At 35.7% G+C, this 27,798-nt stretch overlaps 1 protein-coding gene across 1 annotated transcript; it reads left to right on the top strand.

The window, feature by feature from the left end:
* Nucleotides 1-27,604, top strand: LOC149571484 (glycine-rich protein). The gene is made up of 2 exons (XM_089813000.1): nt 1-723; nt 26,994-27,604. The coding sequence occupies exons 1-2, from the start codon at nt 142-144 to the stop codon at nt 27,030-27,032; spliced, it is 621 nt and encodes a 206-aa protein (XP_089669126.1). The 5' UTR covers nt 1-141; the 3' UTR covers nt 27,033-27,604.
* The last annotated feature ends 194 nt before the right edge of the window (nt 27,605-27,798 follow it).

Below are 27,798 nucleotides of genomic sequence, written 5' to 3'. Positions count from 1 at the left end.
TTCCTTTCAACATCTCCTGTCTGGTCAAGGGGATTGTTTTTAAAACAATGCCAAGAAATAGAATTTGATTACACACCGCTTCCATTCTATAAAATCTTCCTCCGAGATTGGATTTCCCAGAATATATCAGAAATTTGCAGAATGGTTGTACAGACTTTGGGCGATTCGAACCTTGGCGCGGTTTTCACGAGCTCCAATGTCTGCAAAGACTGGTCGCAGCGGCGGTGCTCGAAGGTATTGTTCATGTCGTTGATCTGCGGCTCGGCGGAGGCATTCTTCGCCGGATTACTGCCCGTCGCCGTGACGGCACCTCCGCCTCCTCTTCGTCGGGCGCCGCGATCGTTTACCACCGGCCGTAGAATTCGACGGAAAACGACCTCCAAGCTTGGGGGAGAGGAGGAGGGGGTTTCAGAGTGGTTTTCCGGGGGAGATAATGGGGGAATTGAAGAAACGGGTCTAGGGTTTGGCTTTGGCGGTGGGGGTTATAGTGGAAGGGGATGGTCGTATGGGAATGGCGGCGGCGGTGGCGGGTGGGATAGGGATGATTTTGGGCAGGGTGAATGGGGCTTGAATTTTGTGTACCAGGCGGCGTGCTGGATTTCCTTGTCTCATTGTTTGTATTTTGCGTTGAAGAAGGTTTTGCGGGTCGATCATAATGGAGTCGACAATTCTACTTCACGGGAGGCTTCAGCTCCCTTCGCATGTTGTTCGTCTGCGATTAAGGTATAATCTTCTTATTTGTTCTTTTATTACTGACATTTTTATTGATCACTTTCACGTTTGGTTTGATTATCTTGAAATAATGAAAGGTCGGACAATCAAAAATTGCATATCCAGTTTGATCCATGGTTATTTTGCAAGTTGATGTATTTGGAACAAGCAGCTCTCAGATCTCTGGTATCTGTCCTTTTGAAAGACCAGTTTTCGTCTTTATTTGGTCTTTAGATAAAAGTCTTAGTAGTATTTTTTTTCAATCAAGTTTGGTTTCTTTTCCTTTGGCTTGGACCCTATGAAGGATGTTAATACAACAAAGAAATTCGCCAATGATAGCAAATTGGACTCCATGAAGGGTACTATTTTACCGAAATCGCTATGATATTACGTGTAGCACACTGTACTAAAATTTCAGCTGCTTTCAATCAGTTTGAGTTATTATTACAGCCATCTCTCCCTGCCATTTCCAAAATTTGAAGATTTGTCAACCCTTAAACTTTGTTCCTCTTAACTGTATCTCCGTTCTAGAGACTTGGAGAAACACCGTTTATTTTTGTTTGAGGAAATTTCAATTGGCGATTTTATTTTGGTCTTTCTGTTTGACTTGTTTTCCCAAAGATTTGAACAATTTACATCAGCAAAACAGTTTATTTTGGAAGGGCTTGCTTTCAGTTAAACCTGATATGAGCCATAGGCAAATTGTTATTGATTTTCTCTAGCTTAGAGAAAGGATCCAAGGAATATTTATCTGGCAGAAACTGCCTGTGCTCGCACTTAGGCTGATCCCTTATTGTAATACATCCCGGCAGGCCAAAAAGGTTTAAGTTAATAATTTTTTTTCTAATAGAAAACATATACAAATCTTTGCGAATGCTTGGGATTGAAGGCTATCAGCTTTAATGTTACTATGTAATTAAATATTTATGTACAATATATATGGCCTTCTATTCAAATATAAGATTTTTTAATACAATGAGGTGACATTTAGAACATTCAAAGGACATGCTTGAGAGTTCAATTGTATGTATTCACTGCTAGTATTTTCAGCAATATGGGTCTGAAGGTTGGCATATTCAAAGATTATTGTTTCGATTGAAGTTTAAGTAAATTATCTAATGTTATATTAATGACGATTTAGGCGTTTTAAGTTTATTAGTTATGTTAATATGGTAATTTCTAATTTCTTAGTTAGTCTTTTAGAAAATTTCTGCTTTTGCTCTCTGTTATTATGTCTCCATTTGTAATCACTTGTTTATGGATAATGAAATATTTTAAAATTTAACAGATGAAAGTTCCTTAAAAATATTCAAGTTGATAATCCTAAAGGAAATGATCATTAACTGAATACAAAAAAGAAGCTAACTAATAGGACTTAGTTACCCAGTTTCCCTGTTTTAGGGCTGAGCCAGGGTTGGGTTCAAAGTGGTTCTTGGTTCTAGTTCGGTTTGCCTGTGGGTTCTCCCAGGGTTTGAACCCAGGCAGGCTGGTTTGTCCCGGTTGAACCCAGTCTGAACCAAGGGAGGCCCAGCCAGGCTAAGTGTGAATTAGGTACATTTCCACTGAGATCCATTCTGTGATTTAGTGCGGAAAACAATTATTACAGAATGAATAAGATCTTTAAAATTACTAAATTAGATATGCTGAAGTTCAGATATTTATTGTATCAAATTTAACTAGCCCTCAAGATTTTTCCGAGTGAACTTTTTATATCCATTTGCTGATAATGAACCCTGTCCAAGTAATTGGAAGCTCTCAATAGTGATCAATTATATTTTAACATTAAACAATAATAAATATCTTCAATAGTTGAAAGCTTAGTTATCGGATTCATGCCTTTGAGGCTGGATTCAGATTTGGATAAATATAGATATATATCTATGTTCTCAGAGGACGCGTCCTCCACCCCCCCCCCCCAAAAAAAAAAATCCAGCGTTTCGGGGACGGGGATGTCCCTGTCTCGGGGACTTGCATCCGTCCCCAATTTTTTAACACAAAAAATAAAAATAAAAAAACGAAAATGTCACTTTTGCCGTCCGGCAAAAATTTTTGCTGTCCCCATCCCAGAAACTTGGGGGAATATATATGCATTATATAAAAAAAATTATATTTATAAAAATATTATAAATAAATAAATAAATAAATTAAAAATTAAAAAAAATAAAATATATATATATATATATATATATATATATATATATATATATATATATATATATATATATATATATATATATATATATATATATTCTCAGTTTGGCTTGTGGGTTCTTGGGAATTCATGATGGATTCACGAGGATCCGCGTGGATTCATGACGGATTTGTGTAGGATCCTTGTTTTGGATTTTGGGTTTGTTCGGGTTCGTGGTCTGTGGATCTAGACGGATCCACAACCCAAAATAAGGATCATGTCCAAAGTAACGAGTCTTAGGCTCGACTCGGACTCGGCAAGGGTAACTCGACTCGTGACCTGGCTCGGACTTGCTAGTGACTCGGCAAGGACTCAGCAAACTAGCAAAACCTTTGAAATTTTGAGATTTTTTAGGATTTAAAGAACATTCCATGCACCCATTATTGAATAAAGCTTAAAGACTCAAGAACATCATGAAATAGAAGGTAATTTGATTACATACTTAAACCTACATCAATTACATAAGTACAAAAGTAAATTGCTAAATAGTAAAATACTAAATAGTAGCTGAAGGAAATAGAAAACATAGATATATAAAATCCATGAAACCCCATCAAAATGTATATCAAATCCATGAAATCCCTCACATCAATAGTCATCATCAAATGTTCCAATCATATGTTAAGTAACTTAACTTAAGCAAAAAGTTAAAACAAGACTTATAGCTATGGCTTCTAGTCCTCATCCTTAGTCTCAACCTCATCCTCATCCTTAGTCTCAACCTCAGTATAATCTATAATATGCCTCTTAGTAAGGCGTCTAAGGTAGGTCTTGGATGATTGATTAGCCATAGCCTTAGCTCGTGAGGTACCTCTAGGATCAACTGTAGTCTCTACCAATGCCTGTGAGGTGGCACTAGGAACAACTGTAGCTCTTTTTTCCCCTGCTGCCATAGCCACGGCCTCAGTCGCTTTGTCTGCCTCGTCGACCCACTCTAGGTCCTCATCATCAAAGGTAGGATCAGTAGCCTCAATGATCCACTTAGACTTTCGATCAACTTCCTCTAGAGTAATCGAAGAGGTGTCATTATCCAAAATCTCACTAGCCAAAATCTCCTTGGTCCTAATGTGCAGGTTGTAATGCACAAAGACTAGCTTATTCATTTTCTCCACAGACAACCTGTTACACCTATTTGAGTGGATGTGCTCGAACATGCTCCAGTTGCGCTCACATCCAGAAGCGCTACTTGGCTGGCTCAATATGCGGATGGCGATTTGTTGAAGGCCCAAACATTTGCCACCATGTATCTAAATTTTGAAAAAAGGAAAAGAAAAAAATTAGTCTCATTGCAAAATTTTAACTTTAAAACTAGAAAGTGAAAAACTAGATAGTATATATGTGCATCACTGCATATTGTATAAGGCTTAAGCTGCAATTTTTACCTGGCTGCAATTTTGTATGACCTTCTTTGCAAATTTGGTCTTAAAAAATGGGCCCCGTTGCATTATTATAGGCATCCATCTTGTTAAAGATGTTAGCATTTAAGTATTGAAACTTAATACTCAGTAGATAGTTATATATATATGTGCACCACTGCATATTGTATAAAGCTTAAGCTGCAATTTTTACCTGGCTGCAATTTTGTATGACTTTCTTTGCAAATTTGATCTTAAAAAATGGGCCCCGTTGCATTATTATAGGCATCCATCTTGTTAAAAATGTTAGCATTTAAGTATTGAAACTTAATACTCAGTAGATAGTAATATATATATAATTATATTAAATTACTGTTTATTAACTAGTGCCAGTTCATCATTAATATTACATTATCATTGATCTGATTACATATCAGATAATTCACAAAGCAGATTAACCTTGTGTTAAGGTTACAATAGACAATGATATGATTGTCTATGAACGGATTACATACCATTGCACTACTTGGGTTGTCGGATGACATCCCGTGTCCATTGCTATGTTTATTGTGGTCGAGTCTTCTATATTGGGATTATGTTATGTTCACTGCTAACTAACTAATCATATAAACCGACATCAATACATACGGATATTGAGGCATGACCATGTAGGGTCATGCCCCTACTTGGTGATGCTTTCAATATGTATATGTATTGACTTCTATTTGATATCTGAAATCATATCAATAAACATGGCTTACTGATTTCAGAGAAGAATAGTTATTACTACAGCAAGAATAATTAAGTTTGAATTTGTATAAAAGAAAACACCAGTCTTCTATAAAGTAGAATACGGACTGAAACATTTTGATAAGTCTACATCAACTGAGATCTATTAAAACTTACGTGGTATCAGAGCCTACATGGTAGAGAGACTAACAAAAGTGCTGGAAAAATGTCAAATAACATAAGAGTATAGAAGACTGACTTGAAGGTGCTGTAAACTTTTTTTCATGGAAAATTTGGATTACCATAATCCTTGAAGAATTAGAACTAGAATTCTTCATTGAATTTGATCTTCCAATTCCTGAAGATGAAACAGAAAAAACCACTTGGAAAAGGCGGAACAATAAAGCCAAGAAAATCATAGTAGACTCTATAAAGGATCACATACTTCCTTCCATTTCAAATTTGAAGAAAGTCTTTGAAGTATTCACAACAATTAAAAATGCATTTGAAGTCAACAATTCAAGTAGATTGATTACTCTGAAGAATCAACTGATGAATACTAAAATGAATAAGGGAGGAACAATCTCATCTTATTTTGGAAGGATCTTTGAAATTAAGAATCACCTAAATTCCATTGGAAACAAAATAGAAGATCAAGAACTCTCTATATTAGCACTTAGAGGATTACCACTATCATGGGAAGCATTTATTCAAGTTGTCATTAGACCTTCAATTCCTTCATTTGATCAACTAAAAATTGATTGTACATTAGAAGAGTCAAGATTAATTTCCAGAGGTATTGTATCAAATCAAGAGGGAGAAAATCAGGCTCTTTTCTCAGCTCCAAATCATCAAGGGAAAAAGAGGAAATTTAAAGGAAAGAAGCATGACTATAAGAAAAAGAATAATAAGTTCAATAGTACTAATCTCTCCAAAGTTAAATGCTATAAGTGTGAGAAATTTGGACATGTCTTCAGTAAGTGCCCTGAAAGGGAAAGAATCTTAGCCTTACTAGCCGAAAGCAAGAAAGATGAAAATCTAGTATTCTACTTTACTTTATCAAGTGAGATAAACTCAAATGAAAGTGTGTGGATAATAGATAGTGGTGCTTCTCAACATATAACAGGATTCAGGGATAAATTTGAAACACTTGAAAATTACAGATCTAAAGGAGTTACTATTGGAGACAACTCTGCTCATCCAGTCAAAGGTATTGGGACCTGCTCTATTTAATTAAGGATCAGAGTCACATTAAAGTTGAAAGATGGTCTATTTGTACTTGGAATAAAAAGAAATCTAATTTCAATCTCTGGATTAACAGATGAAGGGTTTCAAGTCACATTCAATGAAGACAAAATCTTGTACTGGCCAAAAAATTCAAGTCTAAAAAATGCTATCACCATAGGGACTAGAGATGGGACCTTTAGATAAACTATGTAACATTCAAAATCAAGCTCTTAATCATGAAATAACAAACTCTAATGAAATTCGATATAGAAGACTTGGGCATATTGGTTTCAGTTCACTACCAAAGATAGGAAAAATCACTTCTGGAATTCCAAACCTAAATCCTAAACATATAAGTATATGTAAAGGCTGTGCTCTAGGAAAGAACATTAAAGGACCTTTCCCTCCTAGTGAACACAAGTCTAAATCAATCTTGGAACTAATTAACTTTGATCTATGTGGGCCCATGCCAACTCTATCTCTAGGAGGTTACTCTTATTACATAACCTTCATCGATGATTACTTTAGGAAGACTTAGATCTTTTTTCTGAAAGTTAAAGAATCAAATGAAGTATTATTAAAATTTAAAGAATTCAAAGAATTGGTAGACAATCAAGTGTCAAAGAAAATGAAAACTCTAAGAGCTGACAATAGGGGAGAATATACCTCTAAGAATTTCAAAGCTTTTTGTACATTTGTTGGGATTAAGAGGGAGTATACAATACCTTATAATCCTCAACATAATAGGGTAGCTGAAAGAAAAAATAGAACTATTGTTGAGGCAGCAGAAGCTATGCTTCATGATCAAAATCTACACTTTTCATTTTGGGTAGAAGCCACTAATATTGCTGTATACATACAATATAGATGTCCACACTCCATTCTAGAAAATATAACACCTGAAGAAGTCTTTACAGAAAATAAACTTGACTTAAGTCATCTCAGGATTTTTGGTTGTCCTGTGTATATACATATACCTAAAGAGAGAAGAATTAAGTTAGAACCATCAGGAAAGAAAGGAATATTTGTTGGGTATAGTGAAAAGTCAAAAGGATACAGAGTCTATGTTCCTGGACAAAGATCAATAGAAGTAAGTAGAGATGTCATATTCGAGGAAAACACTGCCTTAAAACTATCTATAAGCGCAAATAATGAGACTTCAACAGACTTCTATGAGAATCCACAACCTGAAATTCAGAGGGAGAATATATCAGAAGAAACAAGTGCAATACAAGATGCAGAAAATAGAAACATCACAAATATCAAAAAGAGACCATTGCGGGCAAGAAAAATGATTGAAGAAATTGATGTTGAACCAGATGAAATTACTAAGAAAGTCAAGAAAACCAGAAATAAATCATGTTATACTGCACTAGTAACTGAAATCACTAAATTTGAATCTACATCTGTTAAAGAAGCTCTAACTTGTCAAGCATGGAAAGATGCTATGGTAAAGTCAAGAAAACCAGAAATAAATCATGTTATACTGCACTAGTAACTGAACTCAGTAAATCTGAACCTACATCTGTTGAAGAAGCTCCAACTTGTCAAGCATGGAAAGATGCTATGGTTGAAGAATATCAATGAATACTACAAAATGATGTCTGGGACATTGTACGTAGACCTAAAGTCAAGTTTGTTGTCTCTTCTAAATGGCTCTATAAAATCAAATATGCAGCAAATGGGAGCTGCTCGAGGTTTTTCATAGAAGGCAAGTATTGATTATGAAGAAACCTTTGCTCTGATTGCTCGTTTCACTTCAGTTAGGACAATTCTTTCATTAGTAGCAACAAAAGGATGGAAAGTGCATCAAATGGATGTGAAAATTGCATTCTTAAATGGAGTCATAAATGAAGAAGATTATATTGAACAGCCTGAAGATTTTGTGATAAAAGATGAAAATCTTTATGTATGTAAACTAAAGAAAGCATTGTATGGCCTGAAACAAGCTCCTCAAGCTTGGTATGGAAGAATTGGCAGCTATCTCAACAAATTAGGATACTCTAAAAATGACACTGATCCTCATATCTATTTTAAAATTTCTAATGGAGATATGATCATTTTGGTTTTGTATGTCGATGATCTCTTAATAACAAGTGAAGATCATCATTTACTAAATGCAAACAAGATCTTGCTGCTGAATTTGACATGAAAAACCTAGGCTTGCTACATTACTTTTTGGGCCTAGAAGTATGTCAAAAGGAAGATTACATATTCTTAAATCAAGGAAAATAAACTCAGGATATTTTGAATAGATTTGGGATGATGGACAGCAAGCCACTTGCAATTCCAATGGAAACTACTCTACACAAGCTAAAAGAGGAAGCAACACATTCAAAATCTATTGATCTTACCCTCTACAGACAAATTATTGGATCTCTCATGTTTTTGGTAAACACTAGACTTGATATCTGTTATTCCACAAATGTTCTTAGTCACTTTATGTGTGAACCTAAGAAAATACACTTGATGGTTGCTAAACATGTTTTGAGATGTCTACGTGGCACTATTAGTCTTGGACTAAAATACATAAATGTTGAAATCAAATTTGAAGGCTATACAGATTCTGACTGGGCTGGTTGTTCCATAAATCAAAAGAGTACTACCGGATGCTGCTTTGGTCTCGAATCAACAATGATATCATAGTTCATTGGAAAACAACCTACAGTTGCTTTGAGTTCTATTGAAGTAGAATATATGACAGCCTCCATAAGAGCGCGTGAAGCAGTTTGGTTAAGGAAATTGTTATTTGGATTATTTGGAAAGAAGTTAGATTCCATTGTGATTCATTGTGACAATCAGAGTTGTATCAAACTTTCAACAAATCCAGTGTTCCACAATTGGTCAAAGCACATTGAGACTCCTTACCACTATATCAGAGACATGGTTGACATGATTGTGATCAAGCTGATCTATGTTAACACAAATGATCAAAATGCTGACATTTTCACTAAACCTCTCGCGAGAGTGAAAATAGAGTATTTTAGCTCTAAACTTGGTATCAAAAATGTGTAATTACATTTTTTGTAAATTTATTCATGAATGTTTGTTATATTAAATTATTGTTTGCAAACTTCTTAAATGGATGGTGATGATGGTCCATATTTTGTTAAAGATCTCTATTATAAGGTGACGATCTTATTAATAGATGACAAATTTTTAATACCAAAAGTATTGAAGGTTATTGGTGTCATTGTTATAGGCCGGATTTTGCCGAACACATTGATATCCATCATGATTATAGGTAAGATCTTGCCGGACATTATGAAAATTATTGGTGTCATTGTTATATTCCGGATTTTGCCGGACACATTGATATCCATCATGATTATAGGTCGGATCTTTTCGGACATCATGAAAATTATCGGTGTCATTGTTATAGGCCGGATTCTATAGGACACATTGATATGCATCATGATTATAGGCCGAATTTTGTTGGACATTATGAAAATCAGCTATTATGGTTCTTTAGACCGGACTTTGCTCGCTACCATATTCATCAGATATATTTGAGTCATGCTTACTTGTATGTAGAAGTTTCAATCCCTCATTTCTAAAGAGGGAGTGTTAAAGATGTTAGCATTTAAGTATTGAAACTTATACTCGGTGTATATATATATATATATATATATATATATATATATATATATATATATATATATATATATATATATAATTACTATTTATTATCTACTGCCAGTTCATCATTAATATTACATTATCATTGATTTGATTACATATCGGATAATTCAGAGAGCAGATTAACCTTGTATTAAGTTTATGATAGACGATGATATGATTGTCTATGGACGGTTTACATACCGTCGCACTGCTTGGGTTGTCGGATGACATCCCGTATCCATTGCTATGTTTATTGTGGTTGAGTCTTCTATATCGGGATTATGTTATGTTGACTGCTAACTAACTAATCATATAAATCGACGTCAAATTGTCAATACATAGGGATATGCCCCTCCTTGGTGATGCTTTCAATATGTATATGTATTGACTTCTATTTGATATTTGAAATCATATCAATAAACCCGACATACTGATTTCAAAGAAGAATGGTTATTACCACAGCAAGAATAATTAAGTTTGACTTTGTATAAAGGAAAACACCAATCTACTATAAAGTAGAATATGGACTGAAACATTTTGATAAGTCTACACCAACTAAGATCTATTAAAACTTACACATCTCAAGCAATATATCTATGGCATTAGTGGCCATCTTTGATATCACAGTGTATAGGCCACAAAGAATCTCCTCATGTGCCTTGAAATCATTGCAAAAACGGTATGTCGGATTGAGGTAATAGTTTGTTGCGTGGATGGGTCTATGAAGCTGATTTTGCCATCTCCTATAAATTATGTCCCAAATAGGGCCATACTTGTCCCCAACTCCTACATAGATGGCCCTAATAGCCTCCTTGGCCCTATCCATGCCCTCATATATGTAGCCCATAGTGGGCTTCTCCCCATCAGCAACTTGTAATGCCCCGCCAAGGGATCCAAAGAATTAACCTAAAGTTTCACTAAGTTCGGTAGCATTTAAAAAAAAATAAAAAAAATGAACGTAAAACCATTCATACTATAGTAGTGAAAGCAATAACAATATCCAACTGAAAGTAGACATAAACATACATACAAAACAGGTTACATTCTTTAAGGATCCCTTAACGTTGAATTACATCTAAATCAACTAATATTAATGATTCCATCTAACACTACATCCACATAAATAATAATGAAAAGTCCAATGTTCATACATTACATTCCGAATGCTCAATCATCCACCATACATGTCACAGGGTATGAAAGGCTTTAAAGAATATACATGTGTGGAAATAAAATACATCATCCTACTAAAGTAAATGTAATCACATGTCATACATGATGCATCATCATAAAAGATAACCATATATCATCAAACAAAATTATCTAAGTTCACGGTTCCTCCCGATCGTAAATAGCATCATTAGACCATTGTGGGCCCTAGCCATCCCTCCGTGTGTAACATTCCAAATCACCGAAGAGATCATTGGTATTAACATAGTAGGAATGTCACTCCTAAACCATACTACATCATATGCAGAAAAAAAATTTAACATGCAAAGTAAAGCATAAGATAACATCATCTAACATATGCAAATCATCAATATAAGGATACGTGTCCACCATCATAATCCATGAACAGAATGAAGATAGATGCCAAAAAGAGAATGCATCAGCCATGGTGTCTCAAACGGATCTCAAATGGTAAGAGTGAAAAAGCACTATCACTCGATCGCGCGGAACCTAAATGGTCCACTCCCACCGCGCTAAGGAGATAATCTCAAGTCCCAAACAGGTTATTAAATTACATAATACAAATACTCTCTAAGTCCAAGAATCCTAAAAGTATACTAACTCAAAGGTTCCAATCACAAACTGACATCTAATCCCAGAGGCGCAACAAAGACATGTAGGAAACTTACTATGCAAGCGAGAAAGTGTCATCGCACGGATCACGCTAGAGTCACCTTGGCAGTCTCTCAATAGACCCAGGCCCCCTAGTGATCCCTATGCGGCCACTAGTATCCTCTCATACAGATGAGGCATACTACGGAATGCAAGGTCGCAACCAAGCGTTCCCTCTACTCCCATCCTAGTCTGTACTAGCACTCGAGGCATGGGTGAGAACAAACAATTATCTTATTAAGTTCATTTAAGTCAGTATTAGGTGTGAATGTTTTCGCTTATTAAAACAACTTACAATGAGTTACCCTGGCAGCCTCTTAGGGCCCCGGCCCCCATTGCAAGCCACTTCCCGACACTACAAGTAGATAACCTACCCTAGGCTCATGGAATCATAAATCACAAAATCACCACAGTCCTATACAAGCGACTGGAAAATAACCAAAGATAATCCACAAAAGAGCATCAAATCTCCATGAGCAAAAGAAAAGCATCCATAGATAATCATGATCACAACAGTTCTCTATTGGCAATTGAAGGTATCACTGATATTACTATAATCATTGGTTCTTAACAAGGAACCAAAAAGTATCTCAAGTAATACTGATCGAAGACTCTAAAATGGTTGAGTCAAAACATGTCACAACATGACATCATCAAGATCAATTAACAATTCATTCCCATCAAAGTAATTGGAAAGTAATCCAATACAATTGATCGATAACTCATAAAAAGGTTACATAAATCATAGCTTGAACAAGAAGACTGAAAACAATATCAATCAGCATGCCATCATATAACCATGGTTGAGTTTAAAAGATCGAGTTCAAAAGACATCATCATGATATCACATTCATAACCCCCAAGCCTCTAGTAGACGTCCTATAACTGGTCAACAAACTAGTCAACCCAAACCCAAAACAAGAAGCATAGAGAAACCACAATGCAAGCACATGTTTTGGTTTGCTAAAATTTCATAGTTGAATTAAGTGTGGAGGTCTCAGTTTTCGTTTTCAAATTTAGATGTTGAGTGGAGGAACATTTTGTACGTTTTCCTAACCCATGTATTGTGTTTTGATGGATTTAAGCTTTTCCCTCTAACTCTTAGAATTCAATTTTCTAAATGCTCTAGGAATATACGTTATACTTATTTTGGTAATGAGTTTTTTTTTTTTTTAAATAACTCAATTTACAATTTTGAGGACTAAAATATTTGATAGCTTAAATGTTATAACTTTTAATTAACCTTAATTAGATTAAATTCTAATTAAGTAAATTGATTAATTTAAAACTATATTATTTATTTAAAATCTTAAATATTTAAAATTTCATTAATATTTTATATATATACATACATACATACATACATACATATATAAATATATATGAATAATTAATATATAACAATTACACACACACACACACACACACATATATATAAACTATCAACATTTAACAATATTAATAATGTTTTAAAACATTATAAAAATCAAATGTAAAAATTTTGATTTCAAACACAATTTTTAAAACGTTGCAGTCAATATATAATCTGCGCTGTCGCAGTACGTAGGTACCCTGCAGTCGCAGGGCCTGCGGTGACAGCGGGTACATCATACCCTTTGTCGTCGCAGTACCTGCGACGGTAGGTAACCTGCAACACAAAGGGTACGGGGCACGGGTTCGTCCCCCCCAGTAATTTGACTTAATTTTTTTTTTTTTAATAACGTTTTCAAAACATTTTTTAAACATATGTGATTCGGTTTTCAATTTATATTTCCTACTGCGTTTTATTTTATAAATAAGCAGCGTATATATATATATATATATAAAAGATTGTTACCAAGTACTATAGTGTCTTAAATATGTATGCAGATCTGTAACATATATGTATATATTTTTATTTTTATTTTTTATTTTATTTTTTCTATTTTTTAAAAAGAAAACATATACATAATTTTTTTTTTAAAACAAGAAGGGCTTTTCCAATTTTAAGAATTTTTTTTTTTTCTTTTTCTAAAATGCTCATTCTTCAGATTTGCCTAATTGATCCCTCTAATAGGTTTGTCCATAAGCATCTGAAAAACCCTAGCCCCATAGTTTCCCCAGATTTATGCATATGAGGTTTTCTCAAATAGGATTTAACTACCCATAACAAAATGCATACAACCAAGATATGAAAATCCTCAGAAAGCATTCAGAAGACACGAAGAAGACAGGAAGTGCAAGAAGCGAAATTTCAAATGCAAAATTCACAAGTGTCTACCTGGACACTGATGTTAATTCACTTCTCCTCAGAATCCGCAGAGCAAGCTCCTTCCTTTTCCAATGTTCCCGGGTCCTCCAAACACGCTCCCTAAGCTTCTAGGAGTGCTTGAATATAAAGAACTCTCAGGAAGCACTTAGAATGTCTCTAGAAACAACCAGAAGGTGTTGACAACTAAGCATGAGTCTTTTCCAACCTTCTAGACAAGTCATAAGGTTGTAGACACCATGTGCTTAATTTGTGCATTAACTCTTGTGTTGTTGACATTTGTGCAATCAAGAGGTGCGTTTACTCCTAGGCAAGCTTATAACTTTTATTTTAATTCTTTTATTACTTTATTATTATTATTTATTTATTATTTTATTATTTTTATTATTATTATTAATTTTAATTTCTAATTTCTTTTATTTAATTCTCTTCTCAATTAATTCCCATTTAATTAATTAAAATCAAAATATCAAAAGATCATGATATTATATTAATTTTTTTCAAACATTTAAATTATTAATTAAATCTTTTAATTTTAGACTTAATTAATAGAAAATTCACCATAGACCTCCAAGATAAAATATGAAAACCCATCATAGAACAATCCATACAAAATTAGTCTAAAGGGTTAAAAATCACGAATTATGTCATCTGACACATTCAGAAGGTAAAATATTTCGGATACTTGTCCTACCTCACTAGGACAAATGGTTTAGGGGTTTAGGATTTGGATTTGAGAATTTATTTCACCTCTTTTACCATTGAGACAGTGCGACAGGGTACGCTCATCTTGGCAATTCAGGGAAGTCGATACTCGGTACCTGCAACCTGCATAAAAATCATGCTTATATATAACATACAATATATATATATATATATATATATATATATATATATATATGTTAAGCTAAACGGGCAATGGCAGGAAGTGGTGCATCGTGTAGATTCCGACTAGCAGGTGACTACGACTCCCTTCCTTAACCACATCAGAAACGCCATACATAAGAACAAACACGCACACCATACACATGCAAGATTGGGGTAAGTATCCATAATAATACATGATAATAAACCATCTAACTAATCATCATCAATAACTGAAAATAATGTAATAATCATCATGCATATATGAAATGTAGAGTCTAAGTAATCTCATCATATATCAACTGAATCCATAGCATAATATCTGATAGTCTCAAAACAATGCTACTAACCATCAACATAAAACTAGTCTAACATAGTCCGACAATAATAGCAACAATGTGTCCAGAAAAATGTGAACGGGGGCAGGCACTACACAACTCGTAGGAGGGTTGTGTGGGACTAAAAATTGCATGGTCAATTTTGAGTACCATTGAGAATTTGAGCCCTATGAATGCTTTTTGATGAGGTTGTACTCGGTTGTACTCCCGAGCCCCAAGAGGTGTTTAATGCTTCTAGCACCTTCCATTCAGTGTGTCCACTCGTTCCATGAAGTTAAATTGACATTCTGAATCATTTTGTGAAGTCTCATTTTGAGCAAATTCCAAATCTGCATTTTCACCCAAGTGTCAAACAGCGACAGGAGCCTATGTTTGCATCTGAATATCTCGCACCCAGAAATGTGTCATGACCCACCACTGCATTTGAATATCTCGCACCCAGAAATGTGTCATGACCCACCACTTTGGGAGTATCTAGTGTCCATATCCGAGAACCTATGTTTCAGATTTCGAGTCACTTTGAATCCGTTTACTAGGTTTTGAATCCCTCAAAGTTGGTAGTTTATTGTTTTCATGCTGATGCACAGTGCACATAATTTTGGGAAGCCCTGTTTGACGTGGGATAACTTTGACCCAGTTGACCAAAATGTTGAATTTCCTTTTGCGTTGTATTGTAGACGTCAGAGACTTGTTATGTTTCAAGTTTTAGTTCATGACAAATCCGTTTGATTAGTTTTCAAATGCGATTCCAAATACAATTTTTAAAGTTTTACTGGTGTCAAGGAAAGCAGATTGATTGGAACCCCTGTTCGTGACATTATAACTTGAAATCCGTGATAGGTGAGATCGAATGGATTGTACCACTGTGTTGTCCTCCAAAAATACTAAAAGTGTGCCAATTTTCACATCTTGACGAATCCATTTGCACACTTTTCTAGGTCATTTCAATTTGCAAAAAATGTTTTTCTGTCATTGTTTCAATCTGCAAAAATTCGAGTAGCCCACTTTGACCGCTTGCCAAATGTGCCCCATTATTTGTCATGAGCCCAAATCGCAGATCCATATTGTCCTCATGACAGAGAACTAATGCCCCAGTTTTCGTTTCCCTAAGTGTTCATTTGCCCAATTTTCAAGGCTAAATCCGAACTCAGTTTATTGCTTTTTAACATGTTTTCTTGTAGGTAGTTCTGAGAAGGCAACTTCGACGGTGAATATTTTTTGACTGAGAATTTGTCATAAGGTGAGATTCGACACTGTGCAAGTGTGTGATACAAAGAATCATTGTGCCAGTTTTCAGAGCCCGGTTAGATGTTCTGATCAGTGTTTAAAGCCAGCTGACAGGCCCTGTTAGCAAAAAGTCGCCGTTTGCAGATAAAGTGGTAAAATGAGTTTTAATTAAGTTCAATGATGGATTTTGATTCGAATCAATGTCAGATAATCAATAGGCTAGTTTGAGGGTTCAGTTGTCTGAAATCGAAATTTTTTTGAGCTGAACCCACTTTGGGGCCCGACTAATTCTATTAGATTAACAAGGCATTGGGATTTTTAAATTTTTTAAAAAGGGGAAGAATAGAAAGTAGGGGCTCAAAAGATTCATTTGGAAGGAGATTCCCAATTACTCTGGACATTGTAAAGAGGGAAGAGTTCAATGCTTTTGCAAAGACACAAGAGCATTGTTCTCCAATAAAGATTGGGAATGAAAACAATCGAGGTGGTGTGAGATTGAAGAAAATAGTGCCAAGACGTATGGATGAAAATGAGGCATCATGTTTAGTGCAAGAGATGACAAAGGAACTAAGAGCAGCAGTTGGTAATGATGGCATGGAGGACCTTGGTAAGATTGATGCTTATGATGAGAGACTTTTAGAGGCGTTCAAAGCTGAAATGAAAAACACATTCGAAAGTGAACATAAAAGTAACATGTGCCATGTAAGAGTGAACAAGCAACCCCAAAAGAGAAGAAAGTAAGAAAATTACATAGAAATGTTCTTGAACTAGATGTTGAAATTAAAAACAGTTTCTTTCCATTGGAGGAACAATTTGGGAATATCATTGAAAGGGAGGAGGCAACAGGACCAATAGCTTGTGATATTAATGAAATGCATAGAATTGAGACAGTAAAGGATTGGACTGTAGTGGAACCAAATGATCAAGATGAGAAGGAAACATTGGCCATATTGAAGGCTGAGGATGATGTTGCAAATTTGAAGCTTATTTTGAAGAGGTGGAAGTGCCGGGCATCAAAAAATGTAGAAAGTAGACACATATGATGATTGAAGGCCAATGCAGTTTTAGATTCACTCTTGGTGGGCCTTCTTGTTCAATCTAACAAAAAGTTGGCTGTGATAGATTATATGCCAAAAGAATTAGAGAAGCATACACAACTTTGAGTGACAATGACAATAGAAAGCAATTGCCCATGATATGGAGGAAGTCCATTTATCAGGGGCGGCAAGCATGTAACACGCCTAGTAGTGTTAAATTAGTGATGGTTAAAGCAGTGTTAAATGGAATTGGCATCGGAGGCAAGTCGATGGAAAGAAAAGTGGAGGTCCATGTTTTTAATAAAAAGGAGTCCACGCTTTGTTGAAGGCCCAAGACGCTAGTTCAAACAGGAAGCAGCCCACGCTAAGAATGTAACACCACTCACGCCAAGCTCACATCAAAGATGTAATGAAGAATCCCACGCTAAGAAGAGACAGCCCACATCATAGTTAACCCACGCCATTAGAGTTTGGGAATGCCAGAGGAAGGATTACGCAGCTAAAGGCTTAGAAGTCTGTGGCTTCAAAAAGAAGTTTTATGCAAATGGAAGCGCTTTGCAGAGGCCCCCATGCACACAGGCCATAAAGGGAACCGCTGAGCATAGGAGCTGGCTAGTATAAAACAACAAAACATTCACGCCATGAAGAGGAACTAGGAGGAAAGGTTAGCTGTGAGCCATAGTGTGCTTTTGAGTTATAGTCAAAATCTGAGAATTGTGTACAAATTCAGAGGTAGGGGGTCAATATCATGGGAAATCCAGATGTAGTGTCACAATCTTCAGCATATGCTGGGGCCATAAAAGATAGTTGGTAGTCATTGGTGAACACATAGGAATGCAAGCGAGCTTAACGACATTTGAAACCAACCATAGTTTGGCTACTGTTAACACCGGTTGAAGATATTTCTAATGATATTGAATGGTTAATCTTTGAAAGGTTTAGTGTGAAGCTCGTGCAAGCAGGGCCAATGCAATAGTTAATTTTGGAAAGGTAGAAGGTAGCGTCTGGAGCAAGAGGAAAGCGCATGGGTCACAATTCAGACCTTTTATCCCACATTGACGAAACAAGGAGTTTGTTTTAATGTTTAAATACTATTGCACTCAAATGCATAGTGTCAACAACACAAAGGCTTTTGAAAGTCGTGTGATGTGTGGTGAATTTTGTGGGTCCCAGTGACTTAGAATAGAGGTAAAATTTTGAAAGAATACGCATGCAGGAAGCTGATGACATAAGCAGATTGAGGTCGTTGGAAAGTCGAAAATTCGGCAATTCGCTACCTCGCTAGCTGGGAAATCCAAAGTTTTCTAGCTAGCGACAGCGAATTGTTGGAAAACCACGAAATCCGGCCAAGGTCAAATAGGCAATGTGGGTCTCGCCTGGATATGGAGCAGTGAACCAAGGAGTGACAAGTGGCATCCGTACAGCGTGTGCATCAACGAGATGATGAAATGGCAATGATGTGGCATCATCATCGAACCAGTGAATGACATGTGGTGAGCAAGCGGTGACGTGGCAAGCAGATGCAACAGATGAACTAGATGGTGACACGTGGCACATTTGACGATTGTCGCTATCTCGCCATAGGGGAAGATGCACGATGATTACCATAGCGACATGTCAAGCCTTGAGGTAGTGACGACACGTGGCAGCAAAGGATGAGGTTGTCGGCCAATCTTAGTGTGACAGGTGGCACTGTTGTGCAGACTAGAGCCAATCAGAGATTGACAAGTGGCGTTCTCCGATTGGTCAAAGGAGGAAAGTGAGATTTTAAATATAAAAAATCCCAACCTGCATGTTCATCCAAAATGAAAAATTTGATTTAAAATATTAAATTTCAAGGTTTTAAATTTTTCATTTTCATTCTTTTATTTGAGGAACCATCAACAGAGGCTTGAAACTTCAAAGAGGCATAACTGGAGCAATTTTTAACCGAAATGGGCGCTCCAATATACCACCGAAATTGGAACGAGCTGAATTTTCCATTTTTGAGGTCGGTTCTTGCACAGGTATTCACCAGTTTGCGTTATAAGCCAATTTGTAAAATCCAGGGCATTCTCAGCATAGTGGGCAAAATTTGTCAAGGAGCATCAGAATTGGTTAGAGGGCAGTTATGAAGACTATTTGAAGCCAAAATGTGGAAAAAATGACTTTGAGAAGATTGTATTGCATTTTGGAGGCCTTTTAATTGATTTTTGGCTTAATCGTGATTTAAAATCTGGCAGCAAAAGCAGTTATTATTCCATCAAGTTTCTGAGATACTTTATGCTTTTGACAGCCAAAATGGTTAAGGATTTGATTCACCTATGGAAGAGAGAGATTAGAGAGTCTTTTCATGGAAAAGAGAGAGACTTTCAAGTGGACACATGTCAGATGTAGAGTAGATTCGGGAATTCCTTTATCCTATATCATTCTCATTCTTTCTCATGGTACAGGTTCGAGTTTTTTCACTGCGAGACCATTGGTTCCAGTTTTTTGGAGAAAAAATGCTCATTGCTATGAGACCATTTTTTGGTTCCAGTTTTGATGTATTCCCAATATTGAGACACCATTCTTCAGCATAATTCTCTCATGTGAATAGCAGTAGTGCTGATAATACAGCAAGTTCTAATATGTTAGGTGTTTTCATGTTTTAATTTTATGCATCTGAATGTATAGTTTCAAGGAAATCAATACAAATGAGCAAGCATTTCATTAGTTTCATTTTGATTCTCGTCTCCTGTCTCAGTAATCTGTGGTCTTGGAACAATTTGAGATCCATTTTCATCCCCTTCAGGTTGTATGTTTGATGTATTTTGCTGTTGGAACAAAGGGCCAAGTAAATGCTTGATGTGTTTGATAGGGTTACTGGTTATTTTGAGAAGGATATTTCGTGAGAATGAGGTCTTAATGAACACCGATGTCTGAATCACAAGGTGATAGGATAGATTTGACGTTTGGGTATATGAAATATGTCCTGATATCACATATGTATGTGTTGAATTCATGGAATTGCCCAATGGATTAGGCACTGATCAGTTAAAGGATCACTTGTTTTACTGCTGCATATTTGAGGTTGTGTTGAATCAACATCATTAATCAAACGTTTCCCCTTTCATGTTGAAAGCTATTCAAAGTTTAACCCACACTTAGCTTGCTAGTTTCATGAGTCAGGTCATTAGCTATTTCATGCTTATGAAGTACTGGTTAAGTATAGAAGATTTAGGGATTTTATCTGTTATTCTGGATTCTGATTATGCTCATTGCACTGGTCACATAATTGGATCCTAACAGGTTCACCCGCCTAGGTTTTACAGAGCCTGAAGTGAAGAAGGCGTGTAGCCTTATAGTTGGCCCAAGTTCTTGGTAAATTTTGTCCATTATTAGAGATAGCTGTCCATAGATGCAATCTTATCCTGTATACTTGGTCATTAAAACACTGTTAAATCAGGAGCCAACAGGTTGCAAGGGGCTCAGTGATCTACAAAACAATTTTGTGAACGATGAAACTTTGCAAAGTTGCACAATGAAAATAAAACAAAAATATGTATGAGATAAATTAATTTATAAATTTTAAGACCTAAGCTTTTAAAATTTAAATTTCCTCCACAATCTCCTTACATGGCTCCCAAAAACCACCTTCATCATAAATGCATTTTGTTGCATCTATCCTTGCAGGGGTGTGGGCAAAGGACGAGGAAGTCCATTGTGGACCAACAAACATGCACCTCAAAGGTAACCTTGAACTTAGCAAGGATTTTAGTGTGATAAAATTAGAGGCAAATCTTGTGATACTGGGACGAGCCAACTCCTTTCCCTTCATGTATTCCCTCATAATGCTGAGGACCAAGGCATGATTATAGATGAACTTGCAAAGATTTTTGGCTTTAGCAACACATGATTTCACCCATTTAATCTTGTCAATATCCTCTAACATGAGGTCGAGGCAATGGGCCACACATGGAGTCCAAAAGATTCTTGGGTGTCTCTCCATCAAAAGTTTTGCTGCAGCAATTTTAAATTAGTTAGTAAACAATTAAAAATTAAGATGTGTTAGAAAAGTTCTAGTTTTCAAAATTTAATGAAAAATTAAAATAAAAAATTTAGAAACTTACAAGTTAAATTTTTACCTCCAACAAAATTAACTGCATTATCAGTCACCACCTGGCCAACATTTTCTTTCCCCACCTCCCTTATGACCTCTTCAATAGCCTCACATAAGTATTTTGCATTTTGACATGTGAGGAAGCATCTATAGACTTAAAAAACATGGTGGATCCTAAAAGTGAAAATGAAACAAAATAATTATCATTGAATAATCAATAAAACAAAATTTTAGTTATTCAATAATACATTAAATTTTAGACTTTGAGAAGTAGAGGATGATGAATTACCTCCACTAAAAACAAGAAAATTTAGGAGAGTCCTATTCCTCCTATCTGTCCATCCATCCATCATAATGGTACACCCCCTTTGGCTCCAAATCTTTCTGTGGTCCTTTAACTCAAGTTTCATCTCCTCAACCATTTCTAGTAAGATAGGGCCACCCAATTCCTCTTCAGTGGGGGCTTTAAATCCCGCACAACAGAGGGAAACCACATCAATCATCCCCTGCCAATAAGGAGTTCGATTATATTTATAAAAATATTTAAATTAGCATATTTCATTTTCAACATCAAGTTAAAATTTTATTTTCAAAATTGAATTTAAAAAATTAAAAATAAAACTTAAAACAATCAAATATAAATGAAGTTGATGTACTTGGCTGCTATAAATGGAATGTTGCAGAAATACCAAAACTTGCAAATTGCTCTTCTCCAGCTTAATGGATCTCCCTATTCTAGCCCAAGCTCTCAAGTGAGGGTTGTGCACTAGGAGTGGAACGTGGTATAAAAAAAATTGACCAACCTAGATTCTCTAACTCTAGGACGAAAGATAATGCCAATACTATTATCACGAGCAATGCCCCTAGCAGTGCAAGGAATAGATGTAGAAGTAGTACCACTAGTAGAAGCACTAGGACAATAGGGGGGAAGGGAAAAACCTTCTCCAACACAACCTATTGAACTTAGGGGTGTAAAACTAGATACATAAGCAGTTCTTGATGAGCGTGGATGGGAAGGGGAACCAATTTGAGCTAACTCTGCTAATTTTTTTTGTCTTAATTCCTTTTCTTGTTCATATTTTTCTAAGGCAATTTCATATCAAAAACGTTGAGCCTCAATAGTTGCAACTTTACAAAGTTCAACATTATGACCATGTATGCTAGCGATATGGTATTTCAATCTATTTATCCCCTCACTATTAATGACCTTACAAAATAAGCATTTTGTCTGAGATCTACCTCTACCCAAAAAGTTTATGGTTTACTTCCAGGACTCATCTTTTTTATTGCCTTTAGAGAGCTTGGGTTTTTTAGCTGAAGGAGCCATTATGAGTAAGGGAAAATGTCAAGGTTGTTGCAATAAGACATTTTAGACCAAAAATTACCATTTAAGCATTGCATTTTATGATGATCTAAAGTAAAACAAAACCCATAAAAAACATACAGAAAAAATTCATCCAAAAAACCCATAAGCATAGAGAAAAAAATCATCTAAATCCAAAATTTCAACTCTTATCTCTTTGAATTGAGTTGACAAGTGAGAAGAGCTCCTATAAATGCAAGTATATAGCTGCTCCAATGTCACAAATGCAAGCATTTCTCCTCTTCCTTTCAGCTGTTTGCAAAACAATGGCACTCTATTTCCCTTTCTTCCTCTCTTTCTTTCTTTTTCTCACATTAGAGTGTTATGAAAGCCCTTTTAGGGTTATAAGCAAAAGAAATACAAACAAAAATTATAAAAAAAAAGTAAACATTTTTTTATTTTTTAACTAAGTCGGACTGCTTCAGCCGTGGCCGGGTCACGAGGGTTGTGACCCCCGAGTCACAACTTGACGCACGAATCAGGGGTGTTGCTTGGCTTGACCCGTCGAGCCCGAGTCACGGGTCATTTTGACCCGGTGAGCCTTGCTCGGCTTGCTGACTCAGGAGACTTGCCCGACTCATGGCTAGTTTCATTACTCTGTGATTCAATTCTGAATCTGGACAAATCTTGGCACAAATCCGGTACACACACACACACACACACATATTCCAAGTTTGGTTTGTGGGTCCCTGGGGATTCATGACAGATTTGTGTTGGATTCGTGACAGATTCATGTAGTATCCTTGTTTTGGACTGTGGATTCGTCCGGGTTTGCGATCCACGGATACGCGGATCCAGATAGATCCATAATCCAAAACAAGGATCCTACCTGAATCCGGATGAATCCATTATATAATTTATATATTTGAATCCAATCCATGAATCCGATTCATGTGCCCGAATGCAATTCACTCCAGGCCATCATGCTCCTTGAGAGCAATACTAGTAGTCATACTTGCAGCTCCTTCAATGTACTAAATACAAATAAATCAGAAGAGTAAATTAGAACAGTGCTCTATGATAGGTGTCTAAGCAGATTATTCTTTTAGAAAATTTGATTGTAAATGTAGATAGCTTAAAACAATAGCAATAAAATCAAAACAATAACCTTTGAAGCAAAATTAAATAAGGTATCATCAAAGCTCCAAGTAAAGATTTACAACTCAATGGAGTAATGCTCAGTTTAACTGGTCATCAACTTGTTTCACTAATCAAATAATACGCTATTGGAAACATCAGAAATTGGTGTAGGGTCTGGATTGAACATAAGTGGGAGCAGGTGTGTGCACGGGATGGCTATGACATGCCCCTGCTGTCTCATGATGCCCTCATATGTCTCCAGCCATGCCCACAGACCTATTGATTGGTTTTAATGAACAGTTTTTATTATTTAACTTTAAAATTGCAAGAAATATGTTTTGTTGAATACCAGTAGGCATTCATCATCTGTTAGTTTCATTGCATTGCAATTTGCATTTGCATTTGCAGTTTGTTCATCATGTTTAGAGTTTTGTTCTTCATGATTTATGCCTAAAGTTGTGGGCTCCATAGTCATGGGAAAAGGCAGATTTTTTTCTTTTCAAAAGGTGTTGAAGTGGTTAGAGGACCAGATTTGGAAGCTAGGGTGACATAGCGAAATGCACCTTGTCCCAAAACCAAGGATCTCTCTTAATCAGAATATTTCTATCAATGGGGATTTTGCACACTAGAAAGAGCCATCTCTAACAAGTGGTTTCTGCTGAAGAGAAATTGCATATGCAATCTCACTAGGCTAGGCCAAAATATATAGAATTTGAATACTATTGTAACTTGTAGCCAAATGTCTGTCCTAGCTTCCTCCTCTCCAAAATCCACTGTTAGCTGAATTTTCTGTCTTGAATTTACTACGAGGCCTGGTTATCAGATCATCCTCTTCAGGGTTGAGCTGAAGACCCAAATCTTCAAATCCGTTGCAATCACCAGAAATTTCTCCCTTGCCAATCTCCGCAGAATATAATTTGGTCAGGATTGATGGAGTTTTTGTGGAGGTTTGTTGAAAAAATTGTATTAGTTGTAGGCCATGGCCATGCGGGACAATGAGAGAGGAGGTACCACAAAACACACAAGCATCTTGGTGAAGTTATTGTAGAAGTGGTTCCACTTGATAAATGGGGGTGGTGTTTGACAGTCCATATATGTATCTTAGAAATACAATTTACTATAAGGTGGAAGATGACAAGAACTCCATTCTTCAAAAGAACTCGATCCTTGATAAGTGGTAAGGTAGGCCACTACAAGTGGCAAATTTATTTCTTAATCTTATTAGCAAATGCATGAGAGAGAGGAGATCACAGCAAATGGTAAGATTGTTTCCCTTATCTTAATTAGAAACATTCCAACTGTTTAATTTGTTTCTAATTCTAGTTCTACTATTAATGTAAAAATAAAAACATACCTAGGCGCTGGGACAGAAATTGCAGGTAGGTCTAAGAAGGCGTTTAAGAACCAAGTTTGTGTTTTCCAGCTTTTAGGGACCAAAAATTTCTAATTGGAAGTGTTAATGTGAAATTAGATCGGTCTAGTTAGTGAACAGGTTAGCTTGTCCATTCACGTTCTCATTAAAGCCAACCCCTTACACTGAAAGACCATGAATTCCTCTTGTTTTGAAAATAATATTCAAGATATCTTACAGGAGTTGATGATCTGAAATACAGGGGAAGAAGTAATTGAATGACCTAAACACAGAAGAGTCGAACCTGACAGAGACACAAATCTGATGTCGTTGTTCTTGGTAGAATTTGTCTAACTAGTTCAACAATGGTTGAAATTGTCCTTGGCAGAAACTGGACAAGTAGAGCATGATTGACTGCAGTTGAACATGTTGCAGAGAGAACAAATTTAAAGTTTTAGGGCTTCAAAAATTTGTGTAAGATTTCTTACTGTTGTTCCAAATTTTGAACATACTGCTTTGAATCAGTTGTAATTCTCATACTAGAAGTCCATGTAAGAGAGGCCATTTTTTCATTCAATTCTTTAGTGTTGATAATAAGGGAACTGGTAATAAAGACTTATTGCTAGCAGCATGAGTCTCTGGAAGTTTAGAATAGGTTTACAAAGAGTATGCGAGTATTAGAAAGTTTTAGTGTAGGCTTGAAGCTGTGTCCTTACAAGTCTTGGCTTGGGCAATTATTTTACCGCTCTTCTGTAGTTTTTCTTTCCAATTTGGATTTCATCAGGTCAAAATGCCGATTTTCTGTTTCTTATTACATGCTTGTAATTTAACAAGTTCAATTGAGAAAATTCTTGATTACAAAACTAAGAAATTTCTTTAAAAAACTACATGCAAAAATGGTGGATGGGGCCCTTCCGAAAGACAGCTGACAGCTTGGAACAAAGAATTAAAAATTGTTTAATATAAATGAAGTAGAATATGATTTTTTAACCCTATATGTTGCCCACTATATTATGAGATTAGGCAGAATTACACAATTACTACTATCTTCAATATTCCCGCATCAGAATTAGTTGATTTTATGAAAATGTCTCAATTTCTGTATAAGATTCTTTAAACAGGTGTCCATTTTTAAGACAAGCTCTTCAAGTTTTCTTTTAATTGATCTTTCTAATATTTGTTCATAGCTATTCATTTTCAGATCTTCATTCATAGCTATTCATTTTTAGATCTTATTTAATTTGTGACTGAAGTTATTTGCCTAATAAGAAAGTGTTCTATGCTTAATGTAAGTTGCATTGCTTACAAATCCTTTTGATCTGGATTTACCATTAATAAATAATGTAGTTACTGTTTATTTGATTTTATTGCAATTCCGAAATTTGATTGATTTACCGTCCATGTAAAATGTGTGTGCAGTTTATTATGGTGGGCAAAGTATATGTACATTTTAGGAGTCCATGCATCTTATAAGAATTTAAATGATTTTTTTAATATAAAGATATGAAGATAATTCACTACCTCTGCTAATGTTTAACCTGCTAAGATATGTGGATTTGTGGGGAATTTTTATTTAAAAATGTAAGTAATTGCTAGATAAATGGTAACATTGCAATCTAAAAATACATGCGTACAAGTTTGAAATGGATGTGATTAGTGTAGGATTTATATTTGTAATACATTCTCCATCAGATCATAACTTAACATTTCATTCTGTGAATGTTGCAGCATTGCACCCATGGATTTGGAGAATGTGTTGAAGCATGAGAGTTTTTCGAATTGAAAACCCACAGGGTTCAAATTGTTAGTTGTAGATATTAGGTTTTTAGGCAGTCAATGAAATTGAATGGTTAAACACAAATTCAATTCCGTTTTGAAGCAAAAAATTCTTTAACTATAGACCCAGGAAGGATTCAATTTCTCAGAAGGATTTGGTTACAAGCCTGCTTTTGAGCAAATGCAGCAGTTCACTGGATTCACCAATTCGCCAGGAAGCATTCAATTTCTCAGAAGGATTTGGTTACAAGCCTGTTTTTATGCAAATGCTGAGGTTCAATGGTTTCTGCAATTTGATATCATCAAGGATCAGATTTCAGTTTGTAAATTTTGGGTATGAACGCATTGGATGAAATTGAATGTTCAATTCCTTGTGAACTCAAACACTGGTCTTGAACACCAGGGTTTGGATATGTGTTGTTTAGAGGAGCAGGCTGGCATTCCCTTGTCTCATATGGTTATTGCCGTGAGCATTTTTGCCAAATCTACCTGATGTATAGATAAGCTAGATCTATATTTAAACTGATATCTGTATATATATATATAGTATAATTTTTACTGTATATGAGGACTTCACATCGTATATGGCTCTTATGTAAGCAATGCAGCAATGAAAACCACCTTGTTACAAATTTGGCAGCATTCAATGTTGTCAACAAGCTTTTCTATTTTTAAATTTGATGTGTTTTGTTGCAATGCTGGAATGCTTGCAAGTGATTTTTTTTTTTGTTTCGTTACTTGCAAGTGTATGTTCGAC

Source organism: Cupressus sempervirens, chromosome 2, assembly GCF_028749045.1.
Source record: "Cupressus sempervirens isolate cs-2001-9-10 chromosome 2, ASM2874904v1, whole genome shotgun sequence".
NCBI classification, from domain to species: Eukaryota; Viridiplantae; Streptophyta; class Pinopsida; order Cupressales; family Cupressaceae; genus Cupressus; species Cupressus sempervirens.
The sequence above is the reverse complement of the archived record's forward strand: the minus strand, read 5'-3'. Positions and strand labels throughout refer to the sequence as shown.

What these genes read in the sequence shown, in the direction of transcription:
- LOC149571484 (XM_089813000.1), top strand. Translation starts at nt 142, where the DNA reads ATGGTTGTACAGACTTTGGGCGATTCGAACCTTGGCGCGGTTTTCACG. An exon ending in GTTGTTCGTCTGCGATTAAG is followed by an intron (nt 724 to 26,993) that starts GTATAATCTTCT and finishes TGAATGTTGCAG; the next exon opens with CATTGCACCCATGGATTTGG.